The sequence below is a fragment of the Pelmatolapia mariae genome, linkage group LG15 (genome assembly GCF_036321145.2).
Source record: "Pelmatolapia mariae isolate MD_Pm_ZW linkage group LG15, Pm_UMD_F_2, whole genome shotgun sequence".
In the NCBI taxonomy this organism is placed as follows: Eukaryota; Metazoa; Chordata; class Actinopteri; order Cichliformes; family Cichlidae; genus Pelmatolapia; species Pelmatolapia mariae.
Window position 1 is genome coordinate 18,705,157 of NC_086240.1, and position 20,105 is coordinate 18,725,261.

The window sequence follows — 20,105 nt, forward strand, 5'->3', positions numbered from 1 at the left end:
GCGCAGGATGGCTCTGATACGCAGCGCCTCACCTTTACCTGCATTGATAAGCTGTAAGAGATGCACAGGCACAAAACAAAAACAATCTCTTTCTCATAAGAGTCCCTGTGGCAGTATACAGAATCTCATTCTTCAGCTCAGGCTGTTTGTCGAAGGCCTTACATGCATCTCAGGAGCACAGCGTCCCAGCAGGTCAATGAGGGCAGAGTAGAAGGACATGATGGCGTTGCCCATGTGAATTACTTCCCCTTCCTCCTCACCAGACCTGAAACAGACACACACACTATATAAACATTTTACGCACAGTATAATAAATATTATCCTGAACACTAGAAACATTTCTTGGAAGTTGCAGACAAGCTCTGCAGGGTGGTTTGACGATACAACGGACAACAGAGGCGCAGTAAATTAGGCAATTTTGTGAGCATTTATAATAATGTTTTGGCACAATACATGATCTCCTTGCAGGCTATTCTGTTATACATATTGATTTTGAGCAGCTTTCCACTTCATGGCCACTTCAGGCCATACAAACTTTCAACATTAAAATGCAGTCAGTGTTACAGGCTTCGTATACTTATGTAGAAAGGCAGGGACAAACAGCCAATGCCAGGGATAATGTATTCCTTTCTTTTACATATTCTTCCAGAAAAGTACCCTTTTTATACTGTCCTTAGGCTCCAATTATGATTTAAATTCTATGATATTTTTTTATTCAAGACTTGCTTTAATAACACCTGGGTTGCAGTTGCATTATAAGACTTATATGTTTCCAGCAGTTGAAAAAGTTTTTCATTTTTTCCCCTCTTTTTTTAAAATGTCAAACTCATCCAAGATAAATGATGGCTTAAAAAAATCTGTAGTTCTTAAATGTGTCTTCAAACATATCATGAATGTGAATTTAGCTGCTGAAGTAAATTATATTTTGCTAAATAAAGAGTAAATTAAGAAGATTTTCTTGTTTTGGTAGGAGTTTTTTTTTTTTTTTAAAGAGAGAAAACAAAAGACAATTATTTCATAAAACTCCACTTTCACACAGCTATTACCTCTCTCTTTCTCTTCACTGTTCTCTTGCTGGGCAAAGGCAATGAAATAAACTTTGATCTCTTTTCCCGTGATGTGATATTGCTCTATTAGAGGGTCTAGCAACAAAGAATAATGCTGGTTTAGCTAAGCACACAGGGAAATCTAATTAAAAGTAACAATTCACACAGAGACCCAGATAATGAGAGCCTTAATCACAAGTGACTGGCTTTAGAGTTTCTGAATGGGTTTCTTAGTGTCTCGTGGTGATAAAAATGCTGATTCAGTATATTTTAAACACTGTGGGAAAAAAACAACAAAAAAAACAACAACAAAGAACAGGTGTCGTTTTTACCCAGTAGTGACTCCAGCAGGAGTCTTGGGCAGGTCCAGGGCAGGATCTTCAGAGATCTTGATGGCCTCTTCCATGGCAGCCAGCAGACCCTGACCTCCCTCGCCCCTCAAGGCGGGGCCAAAACACTCTGGACGTCTGATGAGCAGCTTCACCACCACGTTGGCATTTTCCTCCACGCTCTCACCTGGTGTGAGGAAGAAAGAAAAAAAGGAGGGAAAAAAAGCAGACCAATGGAAAGGAAAATTGTTATTATCCCCAAAAGGAAAGGTGAGAGTCAGCTAGAGTGTAAAACCCCTGAAAGTGGTATTCAGCACCTGCTAAAGCATCGCTACATTTTTTATCCAGGAAAAGCCGACTCACATTTCCATGTGGGAACTGATACTTAGCAACTCAGCAGGACCCTGGCATCCTTCCCCAGTGGATTTTTTTAATTTCTGTGCAGTTTTTCATTTCTATTCCAAAAACAGCATCACTGTTAAATCCCCTGCTGCTTTAATACACAATACTCACATTTATACAGATGCAGTAAAATCACCCTAGACTGTTTCTTTGTTGTGATGCCATTTTTTTGTTTTATCTCAATACTTATTTATTGCTCAGTTACACATATTCAGTGACTTAATTAGATTATATTTTCTTTAAAATGTCTTTAACAAGCATCTCGGAGGTGTCTTTGGGAGGTTGAAGCTATGGGAAAGTTTTTCTAGTTTGTAATAATACTTTTTATGTAACACACTGCATGGTAACTAGTTTTTGCACATTCAATTAAAATCCAGATATTAAACAAGACAAAAATCAAGTAAATCATAAATCACACACATAACACAACAGCGCCTCATAAATATATATCCACCAAATATCCTTACCACATACAAATATATGAAAACACTCAATATAAAATATAGTTTTTGTTTTGTTTGCTTTGCTTACCCCTTGCCAAATTCCCCTCCCCCTGTCTGTCTCCTTTCTCATTCCCATGTTGTCTTTATACCACGTGTTCAGCTTTTAAGTATTCTTTGCACCATGTAGGTTTACCCTGGTGTCTGACCTCGTCTGTTCTCCTGACAAAGTCGAACTGACCACGTGTATACTCAACTATATGCCACAATTAGAGCCTCTTTGAACTTAAAGATGGCCTCTGGTGTCATGTATATCAGGCTTGGGTACAAGCGGAGGCTTCACACAATGGTACACTCAGATATCGACAAAAAACTTCTGTGTTTACAGGATAACTCCACAAGCAATGTTTTCCTGCTTTATTTAACATTTTCCAGTCTGTTGCACTTCTAATCAGCATGCTGATGGGTGCAGTCGGCATGCTTTGTTGTGAAACAAACCAAGGGCCAAGTATATCACTGCACCAAAACGAGCAGAGGAACAGAATTGCCAGGGGATGAAAAGTCATCTTAGTGCTCAGTATAAAACATACCGTTGCAGAAAACGGCGAACCTCAGGAATGAGAGGTAGCGCTCTCCCTCTATGGGGTTCCAGCCGAGGTCTGGGTATCCCTTAGCCACCAGCATGGCGCAGCTCTGAAGACCACAGCCTGCTAGGTATGTCACCACCTACGGTCAAGCAATTCTGCTTCACTCCTGGGTATTATAATGGCACACTGTCTTTCTGACTCAGTGTCAGCAACAGTGACAGCTTGAAAGCCTCTGCTGAGCTAAGCTTTTCCAGCTGTCACAAAATCATTCAGCACTTTTTCAGAGAAAACTTTGGTGGCCTGAGCTTTCTATTCCTATCTGACTTGCTTCCTCTATAATTGTATGTGTCATCTGAGTAGCGCTGCGTTCTAGCATTGACAGATGATTAGCACGTATTCTTCCTCTTCTGTGGCCTCCTCAAACTTTATGAACACTGAGCTGCACATAATTGGAAGAACATGTCTTGTGGGTTGGCTAAAGCCAAATTTTAAACCAAAACCAACATGGTGGCCTGAAATGTGTTGGCAAAAACTTTCGAGATGAAGAATAAACCTAGCAGCAGAATGCAATGCAAGGTTTTTAGACAGTGAATAAGATCCTGTATCCACATAATTCCCTAAGGAGTCTTAATGTTTGACTTTATAAATAACTAAATGGATCCTGCAAATGTTTTATAGTACAATCTGTTTTAGTATTTGATGATAATATGAACATGTGATCAGTATACTGGTTGTAAATTTAGCTAGTTGTACAGTTCAGTTTCATTTACAACTTTCCAGTACCTGAAACTAATTTTAAACACCACATCTGCTAAAACAACAACAAGTTATGGTCAGAATAGAAACTGGCTACAATCTAATGAGCCTGCAAACATAAAGTGCTGTGTGATTTTTAGCTGTGCTGTTGAGTATTTCTTTGAGTAAGGCTGCGATTTTATTCGTCATCAAACCTTCTCCAGATCAGGCTCCTCCAGGGCCAGCGCCAGACCGTTGTTGTCCATCACTGAAGACGCTGCGACATCCAGCGGAGTGGAGCCCCGCATAGCTTCAGAGGCTAAACACACACAGAAACAGGCTGTCAGCAGCAGAGCAAACTTTGCATTAGTTCTGCATTAAACAACAGGGGGCAGTCTACCGACACAGCACATCAATCTTGATATTCTCCAGTCTGCGTCTTTGAAGCTCAGAATACCAGGTAACATTAATCAGTTTGTCAACACCTGCCCTTTTTGCAATATTACTCCATTTTTAAAGCATCATTGCAGTCGAGCAGATACTACAAAACCACTTAATATTGCAGCACAATGCAGACTATGTTACATATTATTAATTTATAGGAAAACGTGGGTTATAAAAGAGGTAAATTCTAAAAGTGTCATATAAAAAGGGCCACAACTAGTGTGTTTTCATTCAACTGTCCTCTTCAGATCATGTGACCCAGTCTTCTTCCAGAGCCAGGTGCTTTAGTTTACACGTTACACAAGCACACAGATCTCTGTGACTCATGTCCTGCTCTGCACGCCTAAATAACCCTCATTCTTCTCTCTATCAGCTGCCTCCCTCTGTGCCTCTTACACTTTCAACTTGATATACTGGCATTTTGAAATCGAGCCTGTTACTCTTCTTCACCGGCTGCTTCCCACAATATCAGCAATAAGTCTGCAGTGAAAAAACTGTTGTAGCCCGTAGCAACTATTGGTTTCAGCACACATTATGTAGCAGCAAAAATTTTTAATTGAAGCAGTATGGAGAATACTCGGGAACATATTCAAATGTCAAGGCATCCTCATAACCAGTGTGTTCTCCACCGTCTGTTTTTGCCCCAGCTTGTTCCTTTCCTTCATATTAAAACAAAAAATCTATTCAATTTCAGTTCTACGATTTCATGTATCAGGGCATCTAATCCTCATCAGGTTCTAAAATTAGGTAAATACTACCTAACCTGTACCATACGTGACAACATAGCAGTATATATTTAACAAAAATTGAGTCACAATGTCAAAGAAGTGTATGAAAAAAATAAGTACACTCTTACAGATTTCATAGGAATTAAGAAGATAGCAGCCACGTGTTGCTCATCGCATACACCTAATCGTCAGCAAGTGTGAGCACCTCTATAAATGCAGAGGTTTTGCTGGTCTGAAACATTCTGGTGTGTGTTAACACAATGCCAAGGAGCAAAAACAATAGAATTGGCCTAAAGGCACAACTGTTGTTGCCCGTCAATCTGAGAAGGGTTCTAAGACCATTTCCAGTTTGAAGTCTATCATTCTACAGCGAGGAAGATCATTCAGAAGCATACAAAACAACTTCCACTCTTGTCAGGAGTGGACATCCCTGCAAATTCATCCCAGGGTCAGACTGTGCAATGCTCAGAAAAAAATGCCAAAAGCCCAAGAGAAACATCTCACACTCTACGGGACTCAGTTTACAAGTTTAATGTTAAAGTTCATGACATCAGAATTAGGAAAAGACTAAATAAGTATGGCTTGTTTGAAAAGACAGTCATATTGCCTTCTCCTGGCAAAGGTTTGTAAAGTTGCACCTGAAAAACCCCCTCAAGATTTATTAAACAATCTCCTTTGAACAGATGAGACCAAAGTGGAAATGTGTGATCATAACGCACAGCACCATGTTTGGTGAAAACTAGACAAAGCATGATTAGGCTTGTTTTGCAGCTGCAGGATTTGGGCACGTTGTAGTCATTGAGGCGACCATGAACTCCTTTGTTTACCAAAGTATGTTAGAGTCAAATATGAGGCCATCTGTCCAACAGCTACAGCTCAGCTGATGTTGGGTCATGCAACAGAGCAATGGTCCAAAATGCAGCAACAATTCTACAACATAATGGCTAAAAATGAAAAATCAATGTGTTGCAATGGCCCAGTCAATGTCTTAAGACAGCTGTGCATAAATTAAGTTGTTTTTTTTTTCCAAATAAATAATGAAAAGGCAAAATACACTTACCCAATCCGACGCTGCTGTTCTCCAGCAGGTAGCTCAGGTGGTCAAACATGGCTTTCTGGTTTTGCCGGCTAATACGGCAGAAATAGCACAGGAAGCGACAACAGCTAGCTACCATCTTGGGGAAGGCGATCTCCTGTGGAAGAAAAAAGTAGACTGTATGGATCAATCTGCAGCCTTTGAAGAGGCAAGCACTAAATAAGCTGCAGTAGGAGCTCAGGAATATTAGAATTCTTTTTAATGTCACTACAGGATGCAGAGTACTAGATGCTTGGCTCTGATAAAGGTATCTAAACTATCATAAAGAGTATCATGGAATCAATAAAATGTATTTACTGTTTTGAACACAGAAACTGAAAAATTGTTTGACCTTCAAGCCCTTTTGCATCTAATGCTTTTAGATCTGTGCCATCCTCATTTTTCTAAGTCCTCACATGGGCTCAGTCCAAGCCTCAGGCTGAGCATAAATCACTAGAGTCATTTGCTCTGTAGCAGAAATGCAGAAAAAGTAATTGACAGAAGAGGAGGAGAGAAACCCCCATTTTACTTTAGGCAGATTACAATCTGCAAAAATGCACAGCACAGAAAATCACACTTATCAGACAACTGACAAATGTTGAACTTTCAATCATGCCAATGCTTCCACTTCTAAAGGCAGATTTGACAGAAACTTTGAAAGCAAAAACAATTTTACTTTGAGAATATACAGCTTAACAAGTTTCTTTGTTGATTCCCCATATGCGGTCCTGCTGTGCATGACTGGGAGCAAACTTTCTGTCAGTGTCCGAGTTGAGAGATTTATTCCTTCATAATATTCTATAAACCATCTGTCTTGATTGCGTGATAAAACCTACGACTCGCACGATCTCATAATATACAGCACCATGCCACGACTGAAACAACATCAGCGGTAATCAAACAGCAAATATTAAAAACCTGATCTATATTCACGACTGTCACTGTATATGGCCACAGCGAGTGAGGTACACATATCAAGTGGCATGAAACCAGTCAGGAATTTATGCTATGAGCCTGTGCGATCACAGTGCCAGAGACAGACACGAAGGTCTGAATGTCTCCCTGAGGTCCGTCTGTCTGAGGTTCACTTCAAGCTTGGCACTGGCTGCAGCATTAAATCGCAACCAGCTCTTCCAGCTTCTGTCAGCACCACCCAAAAAGGACAGGTCTGAGTGGCCTCCTGTCACCCCTCTGATGCCTTTACTCCTCTGTCCTCTCCATTACCGCTGCAGTTTTTCTGGGTATTAAGCTGTTTCTCTTGGCTCACTTCAGCCTCTTAAGATAAAATTTGTTTTCCTGAGATCGGTATACAACTTATTAAGCATTAAAAGTTCTGTCAGTCACAAACTCTAAACTCTTCCCCTAAAACTAAGCTTTGTAACAGAAAATTAACCTGCAAACATTTTGCTAACAGATTTACTGTATGAGTCATTTTGCAAGCAAAAATACCCAAAACAAAAACACGCTTGTTTGCGTTCTTTAAAATTGATGATTTGCTCCTCCTTTTGCTACATTTAATTCATAACTGAATATTTTTGGCATGAAGGCTAATTATTGACCAAAAGAAGGAATGTGAGGAAAGTGGGTGGGGCTCTGAATAACTATGGAAACTTCTTTTTTTGTATTTTGTATAGACAACAGCTTTCATTAACACTTTTCATTTTATAACCACTTTTTATTAACACAATCTACACATTAATCATGATGAATTGTACCCCTAATTATGGTGAAAGAGGCCACATAACAAATAAGAATCTGTCAAAGAGGTAAGAAAACTGAAAACATGTACAAACTTCTTTAAAAAGTTATGAACAGGATAAGGAGTTTTAAAGAACTTCTCCAAGAGTTAAGATTGGGAGCTACTATTTCCGTACATGACTAAAAAGTTAACAGAGTTTCAATGAATACGATCCATTAAAAAAGGACTGACTCGATAGTTTGTAGTGGTCAAGGAAATGTGAGCAATGTTAAGCTCACCTGTGACTTGTCTCCCCCAAGCACGTTCACCATGACCTCCATGACTGTCTCATGCATGCCCAGCACTCTCATCAGATTAGGATGCTGGTAGAAAACCTTGTTGTTCATGATGTCGCTAAGAAAACAAGAAAGCGATTTATAAAGCCCACAGTACTGTAACAGCGGGAGAGTACACTGTTCACAATGATATATTTCTAGAATCAGGCATCGTTTTTATCGTTTATAACAGTGTGCGCATCATAATATATTTTCTTACCTGAGCCCATCAATCATGAGTTTCTCCTCTTCCTTGCCCATTCGCACTGATAGCAGAGATCTGATTTGACCCAGAGATGCCAGCAGGTTAATAGCATCTTGCACGGATGCGGCACTGATGGTGTACGACTTCTTCATGGCCCGAAGCAGTTCCCCGATGCCGTCATACTGTCTCCTCAGCAGGCTAAACATCACTCTGACCAGCTCTGGGTCCTGAATGTGAGACTCCTGAGCCCAGCTGGTTATGGTCTGGGAGATAAGCTCCTTCAGGTTGGCTGGAGAAGAGACAGTTCAGTATTCTTAAAATGAGAAATGGTATAGAAGCAGTAAATAAAGGTTGCTCTACAATCATGTATCTGTCAAAGCTTCAGTTGATTTTTGTAGTCTCTCAAACCTTTGAATGAGCAAATTGGAGAAAAAAAAAATCTATGGACCGGGCACTTCAAAAGCATTGTTCATTAGGAAAGATGGATGATATGCTCTTTATTTTTTCTCTTTTTGTTCCAGAAATATACAAAGACAAGCTAATTAAACTGTATTACGGGTTTTAAAACTGTATCTTTTAAACCTAATCTTAAAGTCTCATAAAACTTCCCTCTTATGGATGCCAAGCACCAATAAAACAAGGACCAGTGGAGAAAAACTTGAAGTCATATGAAGTTGAAGCTAAATGCTGCACCTCTCAAAACACTGTAATTCCAAAGCCATCGGTGAACTTTGAGCGTTTAAGCCAAATAGCGCAACATCTGCTGAAAACAAAGAGTCGGATTCAAGCAGAATCATAATGAGACACGAGACGGTGTAGATGCCCTGAAGGTGAAAGTGTTGCAAATTCACATCTGCTCTGAATCATCTCAAACCATGGCTCACAAGGGAGTCACTGAAATCTTACGCAGTCTGCGTGCTAATCTGCAAATGACAGGCAAAAATATAGAGAAATGAGCACTGGCACAGTACTGTACTCCAAAGTCAGCACAAACCATGAACTGAATTGGCTTAATTAAAGCTCTTAGAAAATGTAAATTAGTCTATTAGTCGGAACTAATTGGGAGCTTTAATATTTTGTCACTATATTGGATGTAACCCCACAATCATCTCCTGATAAGTCTATGAGGATGCTGACAGCATATTTGAAGCACGCTAGAGTGATGCAGGAATATTAAGAGAGGAACAAACAAACAATTTAATCATGAGATCAAGCCAAGACGGTTGACATTAAGTCTGGCATTTAAATCTTGGAAATAAGCTTCTTAGCTGTTGGCAAACTAAAAAAAAATACAAAAACCCTTATGGATGATTCCAAGTTTTTATAACTTCTAAGTAATCTGACTAATTAAACAATGCTGTGAAATCAACAATAGGCACTTTGATGCTTTTCATCAAAAGAATAAGGAAGAAGCAAAAGTTTTAGAGACAAATTACTTGCTTTAAAGTTATATAACAATGAATGAACGTTACCGTCAGTTAATGAAAGTAATAATTCCCATCCCAAAATGACTGAGTAGGCATTAATTATATATAATCTGACATATAAAGATCCGACAATAAAATTACACGTTGAAAAAATTAGCAGCTCTAACTTTGTCAGGCAAGAGAAGCAGCTTATTTCACCCGTCCATCCATTTGTCAGACTGCTTCATCAATTTATTTGATGAACAAAACAGACTGACAATGCTGCAACGCTGAGTAAAGTGAAAAAGCAGAATTCAACCCATATTTCACTCACAATAGAACATAGCAAACGTGGTAAAAGTTTAAAACGTGAAAATGTACACTTTGAAGAAAGAAATAAGGTTATTTTATATTTCATGGCAGCCAAACCTCTCAAAAAAGTTGAAACCGGGCCATGTTTACCACTGTCAGACGACAGTCTGTTAATGTCTGGGAGCTGAGGAGACTAGTAATAATGTCCAATTCTGGTTTGATAAGGGATTCTAGAGATTCTCTTAATTATATGATATGTCGAAAGTTTCAGCTGGTAAAAGATCTGGACTGCAGGCAGGCAAGTTCAGTATCTGGACTCTCCAACTATGAGGCCATGCTGTTGTAATAGATGGAGTGTGCAGTTTAGCAGCATCTTCCTTAAATATGCAAGGACTTCTCTGAAAAAGATGGCATCTGGATGGGTGAATATGTCCCTCTAAAACCTGCATATGTTTTAGCACTCATGGTGACTTTCCAGATGTGCAAGCTGCCAGTTCCAGAGGCAGCAATTCACCTCCATACAATCAGGGATGCAGTTTTCCACTTTTCTTTAGCACATTTTTAATGAGCTTTGGCCCAAAGATGGTGGCATTTATGGATTAATTTTACATGTGGATTCTTCTTTGCATTAACCTGCATTTGTGGAAGTGTATTCACAGACAAAGATTTCTCCATCCAATACTGACACCGTTTTTTGTGGATTGGTGAAACTCAGTCTCTCTCAGATGGTTTTTTTTTTTTTAAATTCAATCATGTTACTGATCTATTGCATGTTAATGTAATTAGTTAGTTTTTTGTACCACTCACTTTTCCAGCTTTTTGTTCCTTTGTCCCAATGTTTTTCAGGCACATTACTACCAAATATTTCAACATAAGCTTATTTTTTTCATGATATAATAAAATTACTCAAATCAAATATTTAAACTATTTTCTATGTTCTATTGTGAATAAAATACAGTTCATGACATTTGCAAATCATTGCATGACGTTTTTATTTACACTTTACTTAGCATCGCAACATTTTTGGAATTGGGTTTGTAGACATACTAAAGCAGATCTATCAGGATAATCTTGAATCAGAACATCCGTCCATTTATAATGCTTTTGAATAATGCAGGCTAGGTGTGGGAGGCTGGAGCGAGGCATTAAAATTTATGGCAGAGAGTCTTGCAGGAACTGTCCATTAGTCTTATTCTATTATTTGAAACAGAACAAAAACATACTTTGAGCAAAGTTTTTGCTGCAAAGGGCAGCAAAAAAGAAAAAGCTTGAAGCAAAGAACTAGTGATTGGAAAGTTTCTGTGGTCTGCAATATTTATTATGGATAAATCGGTACTGCTTTATGATTTTGAATGTCAATATAATATTTAATGCTAAACATAGTTATATGGTATATGTTTAGAAACTGATAGCAACCACAATAAAGTCCTGCTTACGTGTTGCAGCACCAAGATGAAAATTGAAATAATAAACCTTAGCCTTGCACTGCCGTATGCAATTTGGATGCAACTATGCACTGAAGACACTAGAGGAAAAAGGGATTATTTATAACAAGCTGCATGAAATGCTGAATACTTGTAGCTGTCTGTGACAAAGGTACAATTTCACAAAAATGCATTGCATTGCTTCAGTACAGTTACTGGTCGCTAGCTTGTTTTCCTCTTTGGTGTTAAAGGCTACTTACTGGGGGCAGCCTGTTCAGTCTCTGTGGGTTCCTGCTCTGTCTTCTGTGGTGGGCCCTTGATTTTATACAGTAAAGCCAGAAGACGGCCTTTAATTGAAGTGTCCTGTTCTTCTTCCTCCTCCTCCACTGGTATTCCTGCCAGGAGAAATGGAGGCGCTCAGAGATTTATCCTGGTATACCGACTGCTTCCATGTGCATTGTGTAAAGGAAACAAAAACCCATTTTAAAGATCATTCTCATAACATAAACATATTTATGTTGCCAGATAATATTAACTTAATTTGTAGAGCACTTTTTACAACACACAGTTACAAAGTGCTTCACATTTAATAAAAGAAGTGTTCCCAACATACAAGCAGACAATCATAGACTAGTATAGGTTCTTCTTACATTCATTCACACATACATTCATTCCATACAAGCAGTTGGTGCGAAGAAGACTGGGGAATATAATAACATACTGTATAAAAATGATTTTTCAGCAGTCAATTAAAACAAACAAGTCCTGAAAGGCTGAGGATGGCTGTTCCAAAATTAGGTGATACAAGCTCTGGATTTAAATTAAGAGTGTGAACCAACCAGAAGTCTCTGATCAGATGATCAGAGGGACAGGCTGCTGGAATAAGGTCTTTGCTGGTCTGTAATGTAAGAACAACCCTGGCAATTTACAGCTTAGAACTTTTTTAATATTAATTCAGAGTTTCACTTGAATCCAAACGAGTGAAGCTACAATGTGCTTGTCCTTTGGACTAAGGTGTGTATTGTCAGCGCAAGAACTGCTCAGAGAATCCAGTCTTATTAATATGAATTCTGAGCACCACAAAGAATAAAATCTCAAAGAAGTGGGGTGGAGGTGGGATGCAAAGTGGCTTGCAGGTGTGCAGCAACTGTTGGCAGAGATTTTCTAGCAGAGTCCTCAACTTATTTTTGAGGACAGTGTTTTAGCTCGACTTCATGGCCTGTCTGAACTAATGCTATGGTTAGTTTTGTGTGACAAGATGTCCTTATCAGAAGATCTACAGTGACATTTTTAGACATTCATGAACAGAAATGCATAAAATCTTTATACAAGTTGTATCTGTTAAGTCAGCAGTTGGACTTTACCACAATGCAGCCGCAGTTCTTCATGGAACGAGTTGAGCTCATCCTGGATCTCCACGGGGCAGGGGCAGTCCTCACCTGCACTGAAATTCAACAGGATGTTTATCTGCAGAAAACAAAAGAGTGTTTACATTATAAGACCAGAAAGCACTTGAGAACAGCAACACGGAACATAATTTTAGATAGGAAGTGAGATCAAAAGAAGGAAGGAGAGTGGTAAAGAATGAATAAAAGAAGGATTGCACAGTAGAGAGCAGTGGAAAGTCACAGAGGCAAGCACATTACCATTTTAGAGTCGCAGCATAATTACTCATGTAGTCTCCTGCGGTAAGTGCTCACATGGGCTTGTCAGATAGTGGCCATCTGATGAACTCAGACAGAAATAGTCTGAAGCATTTTTATATCACACCCAGTCAAATGTGAAACTAAAAACATTAAACAGGTATTTACATAATATAACGCAGAAAATACTTAATGTATCATGTAGAACCACAGATCTGCTGTGCTTGCTACAGGTCACAAGTTAACTATAAAACACTAAATATAAATGAGATGCATCCATCGCAGAGTCCAGGTTAGCCTATTCCCATGTCTATTTTAGGCAGAGCTTTTTAATAAACCATGGGAGGTTTCTTATTGTGGAGAATCTCGCTTACAGTATGCACCTGCTGCTGACCACCAAAACTTAGTTTCAGGGATCAGAGTATATCTTGGAAGTGCTTATCCTCAAGGTTTCACAGCTCAGAGGATGCACAATTAAATATTTCAAACATGAATGCTTTGCAGTCATGCAGAAACCTTGCCTAGTCACTACCAGGTTGTTTTCAACAATACTACAGGACAGGGCAAGCGATCTGAACACAGAACACATCAGAGACTTTATTCCTTATTTTCTTTCCTTATTTACTCAAAGTTTCCTATTCTCTAGTCTGGCTCCGAGACATGCTACAGTTTACATAAGCAGAACACTGGATATTGGATTTTCACAGCAGCGTAACCTCGTTTTGTTTTCTTCTGGCTTCAACAAACAATGACCTCCAGATCGTACTGAAGAGATTTTCAGTGAAGTGGCAAGAATGGTTCTCTAAGGCCATGGTCCTCAGCCAGAAAAGGGTGCAGTCCCTCCTCTGGGTTGGAGATGAGTTTCTGCCCCAAGTGGAGGAGTTTAAATATCTTAGGGTCTTGTTTACAAGTGACGGGCGAATAATTGACTGAGATTGACAGATGGATCAGTCCTGCAGTGATGTGGACTCTTCACTGATATCTTGTTGTGAAGAAAGAACCAATTGAAATAGTTTGGGCATCTGAACAGGATGCATCCAAGAGCTCTCCTAGTTGAGGTGTTTCAGGCAAGTCCCAACCAGAACATGCTTTAGAGATATCGGTTATATCTCTCATGAACTGTCAGATGAACTGTATGTCTGTTTAAAGTGCTCCCCTGAATAGACTCTGCAACCCAGAAAAGCAGCGATGGATGGATGGATGGCATTTTTACTTTGATAACTTACACCTAAGATTTTGCAAACATTTTTCACAATGGTCTATAAAAAAGTTCATTAATCATGTGTCAGTTGTTTAAGTTCATCTTCCGCTTAAACATATTTGACTTATAAAAAATGAACTCACTGTAACATAAAGTGCTCCTGTGGGACTAATAATAATTTTACCCTGTAAGAGGCCAAAGGTTTAACTATCACTGCAGGGCCAATTCACTCCTAAGTTAATTTTAGCTGCACATATGGCCCAGTTTATCCTTCGGGAATTCCAGCAGAAAGTAAAGTTAAGAAACTGAAAACTAAAAGGCAATTAGAGAACTGCAGCACCTTGTGTTCTAGTGTCTGCCTCTGACTCTGTTCTATTCAAGGTCATTGATTTTGTTTTTACCCCAAGGTCTAGGCGATCCTTCCAGGGTCTTACGACAGTATACAAACGGAAACCACCTTGAACATAAATTACATCTCAGAGAGGATGGAAACACTTTCTCATACACTGGCCCCTCTGCGATGTTGTACCTGCTCCTGCGGAGGTGAACGAAACTCTTTGGTCTTTTTGGCAGTGACAGCGGCAGACATGTTGAGAGCCAGCATTAGCTCATTGTAGCGGAACTTCTGATTGTACTGCAGCTTGGATACGAAGCTGTCGGAGAAGGAAACAATGGATTCGATGCGGTGCTTCAGCTCGCAGTCACAGAAGTAGTGGAGCAGCTCACACATCTGAAAAGGACAGAAATCAAAGGTTTTCTGTTTCTTTATGTCTCTATTGGTTTTGATTTTGTTTGTTTCACTGTATGAATGACATTTTTTTAATTTAACTTCATAGATCCATCTCCATTATGCATGATTATTACATTTTAAAGTTTACAGCAAGTTTTAGTCATTTATAGAACATTAGTATTCAGCCACTGCCTTACTTTCTACTCATGAATTCACCTCTCAGCAAGCGATAAATCATAAAAAATCAAAACTGCTGACAAATGGGGAATTAGTGTACCTAATCTCATGTAGGCAAAATTAAATTTTGATTAAAACCTTGGCAGGTAAATTGATGGAGTTAGTTTAATTCAGCTATTTCCTTTCTTCAGTTTATCACTGAGATTAAACATCTGTGCACGATTATTGTCATCACCTGGCGTTTGACAGACTCTGGCAGAGACTTCTCCAGCAGGCCTTTAACTTGCGGTTTGCTCTCCTTGGTCTCTTCCTCCCCTGCTTCTACAGCCTTCTCCTCATTCTTGCTCACCTCCTCCTTCTCCCCCGACACAGCCACCTCATCCCCCTTAACTTCCTCGCCCTCTTTGGTCTCTCCAAACACATTGGGGTCGATCAGGAGGAGAATCAGCCTCACCTCATCACTGGTCAGGACTCCCATTATTAACAGCGTTCCAATCAGTTTCAAAATGGGAACAAACTGGTACTCAAGACTCCCGCCTACTGGGTCTCGGATGTGGGTCCCTCCACCTTGCACTGCCTCAGTTAGCATGCTGATGGCTTTTTCCTTTAGGATGCCCAATGGGATCTGAGGGCTGTAGAGGTACTGTTGGCGTTTGGTGTTGATGATTCCCACAGGGGAGAAATTGACCCGAGGTTTAAGGGAGGTGCTTAGGTCCACCCCAGGAAGTGAATGTTGCTTGGACTCATCTGGGAACAGCTTGATGGAACGCGTTTCATCCGTCACAGGGATAATGAACTCGTTGTTCATCATTAGACGGGCTTCCTTTGCTGTCTCAAGATGAATGCTGACAATAAGTAGAATTAGTTCAATCATAGCAAGAGCATAAAGACACTGGCTATTACAAATACATGCAAAAAATGATTCATGATCTTTCCTAAGAACTATAAATTATGTTATATTAGTATGATTTCTACAAACCAACAGTACCCAATAACCATAATACATCTGTATGAGATAATAGTTGTGGTGATGAGTGCCTGACAAGCAAATAAGGTGCTGATTCCTCAAACTCTGTTACTCATAATCAAATTTCTTAAACCAAACCCTCGAGCCACAAAGGCTTTAACAATCACTGCTTGAAAGTGAATTTTCAGCAATATAGAAGGTACACATGAGTTTGACATCATGTGAAGAAAAGACAGTTTAAACAACAACACTGAGATGTGAGGTGGAAAAACAAACACAGCAGAGGGATTATTGAGATTTATAGCACAAATTTGCTCAGTGATCTCATGTAATGCTGCATCAATTTAACAGTTAATGTTGTTGCAGATGACACTGTCAAATCATAATCCTATCATGTATCATCATTAAATGATCCGATGAGTAAAAACACGGCAGCCTTCTTCTTGTTTTGATGCACGGCGGGTCATTGACTGAGGTCATTTTTTTAGTAAGATAAATTAAAAATCTAAATTCACACCAGCTGAGTAATCCATAGCAACTGGATCATAAAACATTAGGTTATTATGTTACATATTAAGTATATAAAATATACTGAAACACACCAACACACCTGATGAGGACATTGTAGAAGCCCTCTCTCAGCATGCCAGAGAGGTACTGATTGTCAATTGTGTAGAGAAGCTGTGATTGGTCCAAATGGCTGCAGAGGGCGTGAGCTACACGAGTGTTCCCCAGTGCACAAAGGGCACAATACAGCTTTAGTGTGTGGTAGTGGAACTTCCTTAAGTCTTCGTGCTCAGATAACTCCATTATGTCCAAACACCTGCGAACAAAGACACCACAACAACAAAGTAAGCTCAAGTAAGTCATTTACATTGCAGAAGTAGGCGCTGCTGATCACAGCAGAAAGACTTTGCATTAACTTAATGAAAATCATCAATTTTCTAATTAAAACTGTTTTTTATGTAAACAGCAAACAAATGTTTGATTGAAGGCCTGTTTACGCATCATTAACCTCCTAGGACCTGGTGTCCACATATGTGGACATCACATTTTGGGTTATTTAGACCAAAATACTCAATTTTGCCCTACATGGGCCTGATATCCACTTACGAGGACATTATACTGCTACTGTTCTATCAAAATTTTAAACGAATATCCTCATATGTGGCTCTTAATTTTCTTAAAAACAAAAATAAGGTAAAAAAAAAAATTCTGGTAATTCTTTGTTTTTAACATTCATCGGGCCCCAATATGCCCAAATATCAAAGAGAAATTAAAAATGCATGCCGTAGAAGAGTTCGGGTCTTAGGAGGTTAAAACTTATTTTCCACTATGTATTCTGATATCAGAATACACAAATACAGATGCTATGAAACAAGAGTTCATCTATGGGGCCAACTCCGAAGGAGCAAAACACATTAGAAACCTCTTAGCATCTCAATCCATTACGGTCTGCAGTTAACATGAAAATTGTAGCACTGTGCATAGAATTGACTGAGATTACTTTATACGATGTCACATTATGTGTGGTTTGTAGTTTGTCGCCTTAATGTTGTTATGTCCGCTTACAGGAGTCTTTCCGTGTTAAAATGCACATTTGAACTGCATGAAATAGGAACCATTGAAGTTACTAGAACATTTCTTTAAGTCCATGGTCCATGTCAATTATTTGGTCAGACACATGGATGAAGCAACAGCAATTAAAAGTGTGAACATCTGTAAAACATTAGTAGTGTAGCCTAAATCTATCTAAAAATGGAATGACAGGGTTGATTAAGTGTATACGCAAAAGGAGAATATTCATTGTGATTATGATTCATCTGGGCAAAACTTTAAAGTCTTTGTTAGCAGCTACCTTCAATTTAATTACAGTGACCCTCACCAGTGAGTACTCAGCCCAGGTAGTGCCAAGAACTGTTTGTTCTGCAAGCAGCTAATCTGTCTTAAATGTGTTTCATCAGCCCAATTCACAGTAAAGAATGAATGACAAGAAGTATCTATTGTTACTTAATCATTTGGCTATTGACTAAATGCACTGTCTATGGAAGCTAATTTAACTGCTATAAATGTGAAAAGACACTGAACGCACTACATCCTCCCCAACAACTAAAGGGAACACAAGGTAACATTGTGTCAGTGAAACAGTCACTTCTCACTGTGTTTATACGGTTTATAGAGTATTATAATCACACCTGTTTTCTTCAGGTATGTGTACAGCCATCATCTGCATAGGCTCCAGACACTGGACCACCCAGCCATGTCTTTCACTAACGCGAGCCGTCTCCACATTGAGAAAGGTATTGGGCATCCGGCTCCAAAGCACTGCCACAATTGTCTGCACATCCAGCCGTGGCGGACACTGTGGCACCGGGTTCCTGTGCTCGCTCTTGAATATGGCTGATGAAAGTGGCATGGCATCCTGGGATTAGAATGAGGACAAGAAGGAAGAATCACATTAAAGAGAAAATGTGATTAAATGAAAACTATATTAATATCTGGTTATATCACATCCTTTCAGTCAATAGCGATGCAATCAGTTATTTTTATATACGTAGTGCTTTCTGTAACATCCTTTCTTCACTCTATCAAATAGTGTCCTGTGTAAATATGTATATTGGTTACTAGTTTTCCAAACACACACAAAATGAATCACTGCAAGAGCATCCTAAATGGGTCACCAAGTCAAAATATAGGCCAGCTGGGCAGTCCATGACTATGAATGAATGGCATTAAAAATTCAAGACCTCTTAATTAGTGTGAGAAAGACAAAGTAAATAGCTGTTTCATAACTCGATGAAAAGTGCTTAAAACTGTGTACAGTGTTGTTTGGTTAGGACAGAAACAAACCTTTATCTTAACAAATTCAAACTGGAAGAGGTTTGCACTGGTGGGGAGGACAAATACAGCAGGGAAGAGTTTGGTATTTGGTTCCACCTGAAAGTAAACAAAGTCATACTTATCCACATCAGCTATTAAGTCAGTACTATCCCGTGTTTATAGCAGCACCAAAATGAGACAAAAGTGTAGCAACACATGCAGAACAGAGCTCTGCCTTGAACCCAGCCCATGGTGGAATCTGAAAATTGATATATTTAATGCAATGAGCACTGCGCTTGCCTCGTGTTTGCTCTGGTGGCAAATTCAACTAATGTCAGAAGGCTTTTAACCCCTAAGCTTGTGGATTAGCTGAAGTTTGAAATCCAAGTTCAATGAGTATTAGCTGGTATATTGATGACAACCATCACAGACTTTACAAAGAAAGAGAACAAACAACCAAAGCTTTGATGCAATAATAGGACAAGAGGCTTTTCATCAGGTTAAAAGCCTCCTGGTTCCCTCAGAGGGCTTTCCCCTTCTTAAAAAGCCAATTCATGACTAAATAAAGCAGCGAGAAGAAAGGAGAGAAACAGGAGATTATGCAAGATAAAAAAGGAGAACACAGGCGGTAGAAGCTTCTCAGTGCACCATTTCAGTGTCTAGTCAGGCATTCAATGTGATGCTTTAAAAACCCGAGATGAGGACAGCAAGCAAGGCAAGGATTACTGAGCCGATGTCTGTCTTTGTATGACTAGCTCACAAAACAGATGAGAATTCAGCTGTTTAATTTCCCAACTCTCTCTCTCTGCAGGTTTAATTTGCTGTGGCGCAAATGAATTAATGACACCTGAAAGGATTAAAGGAGGGAAGATCGTTCTGAGAGTGTGTGGGCAGTACAAATATGTGATGAGTGAAATCTTTTGAGAGAGATATTAATATAAAGACAGTGACTCAAACTGCTTAGAGTTTCTTTTCTTTTTGCGTTCAGGATATTAAAAAACCCCAAACATGTGTGCCAAAGCAGGGGAAGAATACTAAACCACAAGAGAAAGTCGTAATAGCTTACGTCTATTGAAGTTTACAAGCCAAACCTTGTGCGTCACTCCTCTGCCAACTGATATCTATTATACTTACTTACCTGATATGATGTGGGGAGCTCTTTGCCATTGGCAGTGAAGGAGACAAGGCCAGTGGCCAGGTCAGCCAAACAGCCAATCTCCAGGTCGGAGCTAGAGCGGCTGGACGAAGACGGGGTAACTGCGTCTGCTACACACACCATGTAGCAGTTACTCCTCTGAACACTGCGGCAAAGCAACCACAACAAGAACTCAGCATCAATAAATACAAGTGAATGCAAATATGCAGAGGACAACATAGGCAACTTGGGGGGTGGGGTGGGGGTGTCAAACAGGGGGCACAAT

At 39.5% G+C, this 20,105-nt stretch overlaps 1 protein-coding gene across 1 annotated transcript in view; it reads right to left on the reverse strand.

Annotated features, from left to right (window-relative positions):
* Positions 1–20,105, reverse strand: part of ryr3 (ryanodine receptor 3) — a 115,390-nt gene that overhangs the window by 35,428 nt on the left and 59,857 nt on the right. The window contains exons 34-49 of the mRNA XM_063495500.1: positions 19,823–19,985; positions 18,715–18,801; positions 18,060–18,286; positions 16,475–16,687; positions 15,133–15,742; positions 14,520–14,720; positions 12,511–12,613; positions 11,407–11,541; positions 8,020–8,293; positions 7,764–7,878; positions 5,772–5,904; positions 3,755–3,858; positions 2,808–2,943; positions 1,379–1,562; positions 163–265; positions 1–51 (exon numbers count right to left, since the gene is read on the reverse strand). The exon at positions 1–51 is cut by the window's left edge and continues 70 nt beyond it. Of these exons, the coding sequence (XP_063351570.1) occupies positions 1–51; positions 163–265; positions 1,379–1,562; positions 2,808–2,943; positions 3,755–3,858; positions 5,772–5,904; positions 7,764–7,878; positions 8,020–8,293; positions 11,407–11,541; positions 12,511–12,613; positions 14,520–14,720; positions 15,133–15,742; positions 16,475–16,687; positions 18,060–18,286; positions 18,715–18,801; positions 19,823–19,985 (2,839 nt within the window). The remainder of the gene's footprint in view (positions 52–162; positions 266–1,378; positions 1,563–2,807; positions 2,944–3,754; positions 3,859–5,771; positions 5,905–7,763; positions 7,879–8,019; positions 8,294–11,406; positions 11,542–12,510; positions 12,614–14,519; positions 14,721–15,132; positions 15,743–16,474; positions 16,688–18,059; positions 18,287–18,714; positions 18,802–19,822; positions 19,986–20,105) is intronic.